Here is a 3,395-nt window from a genome sequence, read left to right as displayed (position 1 = left end):
CACTTTTCAGCCTCATTACTTTAACAAAAAAATATAGTGAGGTGAATAGTACTGACCAAATTTAGAAATTACTATTTACTCACCTATTGACTAAATAACTTATTTCTCCCTCTTGCTTTAATAGTTAAAAAAAGAATAAACAAATTTTTGAAAAAAGAATATTTAAATAGAATAATGAAAGTGGATTGTTAAATTAATAAAGCTGTTGTGGTGCTCTAAAAAAGTAAGTTGCTAAAATAACCAAAAGTGAAGTGAGTAAAATTTGGTGAGACTGTTAAGAATGCTATAAGGCAAGTATGTCAAATCTAGCAAGTATTGGAGGGTAATGGTCCGCTATGGAAAGCAGTGGGTCATTGTAAAGACCATTCCTTAGGGGGCTCCTTTGTCGATTTCCTTCTTCATAGGGCATATTTTCCCTCCTAGGATCCCAGGCCCTAAATAGGAAAGGAAGTAAAGGGTGTGTTTTTAGGGGGTATTTTTGTCAAAAAAAAAAGAAAAAAAAAAGACAAAATTATCCCCATAAAAATAACTAAATGCATCATCTCCATTTCAAACCTCCATTTCATATGAAATGGAGATGATCCTAGTCCGTAATCCTCCAATGGGGGTCCATTGATCCTTGAAGTTCGAAGGAGCCTTTAACCCTATGGATCCCTAGAGGTTCTTTGGTCTATTGAATTTTGGATTGGGATTCTCTGCAATGGGGAAAAAATTGCCTATCAAAAATTTTAGTAATCCTGGCCTTTCAATGTTATTTAAGGGTCTATAAGCTGTTACATGTCCAACTCATAATAAAATAATAAAATAATAAAATATTATTTAATTTTTTTAAAAAAAAATCAAACAAAATAATAATAATAAAAAATAATAACAAATATGGCCATACATCTAACTCAAGAGAAAGTACATACTTCGTTTATATTACAGATATCAAAAGTTTGAATTTCTAGCGAAACTAACTAATTATAATGATAGGCAAGAAAATGGGAGGAGAGCGAGAAAAGTAGAAGACGGAGAAGTGTGGGGAAAGGGAATATAAAAATAGAAAGAAAGAAAGCAATCAAGTTGACGTGGCATGTTGACCTTGGGTTTCAAAATTGCTGACCGGCAATTTTTAAGTATTGCCGATCTTAGATGACATTGAAGGGCTAGCAGTACTAAAATTTCTGATGGCAATTTTTCCCCATTGCTGGGAATCCCGATCCTCGAATTTTGGGGTCCCTCGATTAGAACTCCGTCCTCAGTAGGCGACATTGGCGAGGAAAAGAGGCCTTAATGGCCCCTCGTGGGCCCAAAGGTAAGGTATCCCCCACCACCAAATTATACCACTCTCATGTTTCCTCTCTTTTATTTTTATTTTTAAATTATGCATATATAACTTAGCTTAGCTGCCATTCAGACGAGAGTTATGTTCCTATATTTTATCTGTTTGATAATAAGTAAACTTTATTAAGAGAATTATAAAAACAACACAACTTTAGAAAAGTAACAGACAACAAGCTTTGATAAAAAAAATTCAATGAAGTATAGATAGATGTTTTGTCCAAATTTAACACGGGGTGTTGCTAAAAGTTATTCTACCCTGTTCTTGCTGGTGCCAGAAACAATTACCTTCCCCGTGTACATTGATCCTGCATTGAGCACATGACAGGGACCAATCTGTGCTAGGCACACCACATGCGTCACATGGAGGGTAGTTCTTGGTCTTTTGAACAAAAGTGAGGCTATGCGGGTGAGTGTCATATTTGTAGGTGGCTCCAAACTTGATAAACGGATAGTCTCCAAGAACACATCTAGGATGAGCAGAAAAATCGCAATCTGCGCAATAATAAAACCAGAGATGTGGGTTTCTTTCTTCTTCACAAATAAGACAATAATAATCTCTAGAGTCATCTTCAACATCATCAGAAGGATACATGAGGCTGAGTAAATGGTCGTCGCCACTGTGCCAAGCTACAAACGGAAGAGTAGCACAGGTATAGCCCAAGGTGAAGTTGCAATCGAGGCAAACAAATAGATCATCCTCTTCCGAACCACCACAAGCACTGCAGCATTCAGAAGTTTTTATCCTGGGGAGGAAGAGGGGGTGCTTATGACCGCTATGTGTTAGCTTTTCCGAAATTAAACTACAATAAACATCCAGGTTGAAGTGACACTGATCACAGTTATAGGCGAACCCATTGCAATGATGACCACAAGCATCACAAATGAAAATGCTATTGATGGAATCTGCATTTGTTCGGAGGGTGAGCGGGTGCTGGTGAAGTGGGTGTTGCTTCTGTCCAGGCAGCTCATTGCAGCTTTTGTGGAGAAATAAATCGCAGAGAGAACAACTATAAAAAGGAGGTGAGATGAGCCGCACGCACCCGTAACATCGTTTATCATCCTCCAGCTCCACATCGCAGAGGACTAAGTTGTGTTGCATTCTAAAATGGGTGATATCATGATCAGTAACACGAGTTACAAAGTCAACGGCTTCATTGGGCACGGAATTATCCACAATATTTGTATGTGTTGCGCAGTACAAGTGGGCAATGTAATTGCAATCCGGACAATAATAAGCAGCAAACTTGGTGTTAACCTTTCTGTAGCAGAGTTTGCAGAATACATAGTTTGGATGAGGAATCTGATGAAGAGAATAGATGAGCTTAAGAAGGTGATTGTGTCCTATTATCTTGAGGGTTCTTGGTAAATCAGCGCATTCTCGGTGGATCCATAGTTGGCAGATGCTACACAGGGAAGAGATGCATTTGCCTTCTTCGCCACATGCTTCACAGGTGAAGTGGATCTGCTTCATCAGGGGGATGAAAACGTGTTGGTGACCATCATCCATAATATTGCGCCATAGAGAAGCACATATGATGTCAAGGTCGAAATTGCAGGGATGACAACGGTAAGTGAAGCCATTACAAATCTTACTGCAGGCATCGCAGCTAGTACTATACCCTTCAGGCGGTGGCTTTGCACGGAGAACGAGGGCGTGTCCGCGATGCAGCGGGTGGTGGGTCTGGGTGGGTAGCTGGGCGCATGATTTATGCAGCACAAAGTTGCATTCAGAGCAATTGTAGGTCGGACCAAATACTGGCTCCTGGCACCCACAGCAAATAGCTTGCCCTTCAATTTTCTGCTCTTCACTACTGAAGGCTAATGGATGCTCGTGGATGAAATGATCAAGCTGCTCCATCACTTCTCATTTGCAGGACCTGATCTATCTCCAAAATTATTATCTGAAGTATAATATATGTCTGACTGGTAGGTATGCCATTGCCATTTGCAATCCCAATAATGCAACTAATTATCCATATGATCAACTTGAAATAAATTAAAAGATCAGAAGCTTAGAGCAAGACCAAAGCATATATGCCTCTGATTTTTTTTTTTTTTTTTTTCCCTTT

At 39.1% G+C, this 3,395-nt stretch overlaps 1 protein-coding gene across 1 annotated transcript; it reads right to left on the bottom strand.

Annotated features, from left to right (window-relative positions):
- Positions 1-1,549: 1,549 nt before the first annotated feature.
- LOC132162204 (uncharacterized) lies at positions 1,550-3,192 on the bottom strand. The gene has a single exon (XM_059572469.2). It carries the CDS (start codon positions 3,182-3,184, stop codon positions 1,550-1,552), a length of 1,635 nt encoding a protein of 544 aa, XP_059428452.2. The 5' UTR covers positions 3,185-3,192.
- Positions 3,193-3,395: the final 203 nt, after the last annotated feature.

The sequence above is a fragment of the Corylus avellana genome, chromosome 10 (genome assembly GCF_965113065.1).
Source record: "Corylus avellana chromosome 10, dhCorAvel1.hap1.2, whole genome shotgun sequence".
Lineage (NCBI taxonomy): Eukaryota > Viridiplantae > Streptophyta > Magnoliopsida > Fagales > Betulaceae > Corylus > Corylus avellana.
The sequence above is the reverse complement of the archived record's forward strand: the minus strand, read 5'-3'. Positions and strand labels throughout refer to the sequence as shown.

What these genes read in the sequence shown, in the direction of transcription:
- LOC132162204 (XM_059572469.2), bottom strand. Translation starts at nt 3,184, where the DNA reads ATGGAGCAGCTTGATCATTTCATCCACGAGCATCCATTAGCCTTCAGT.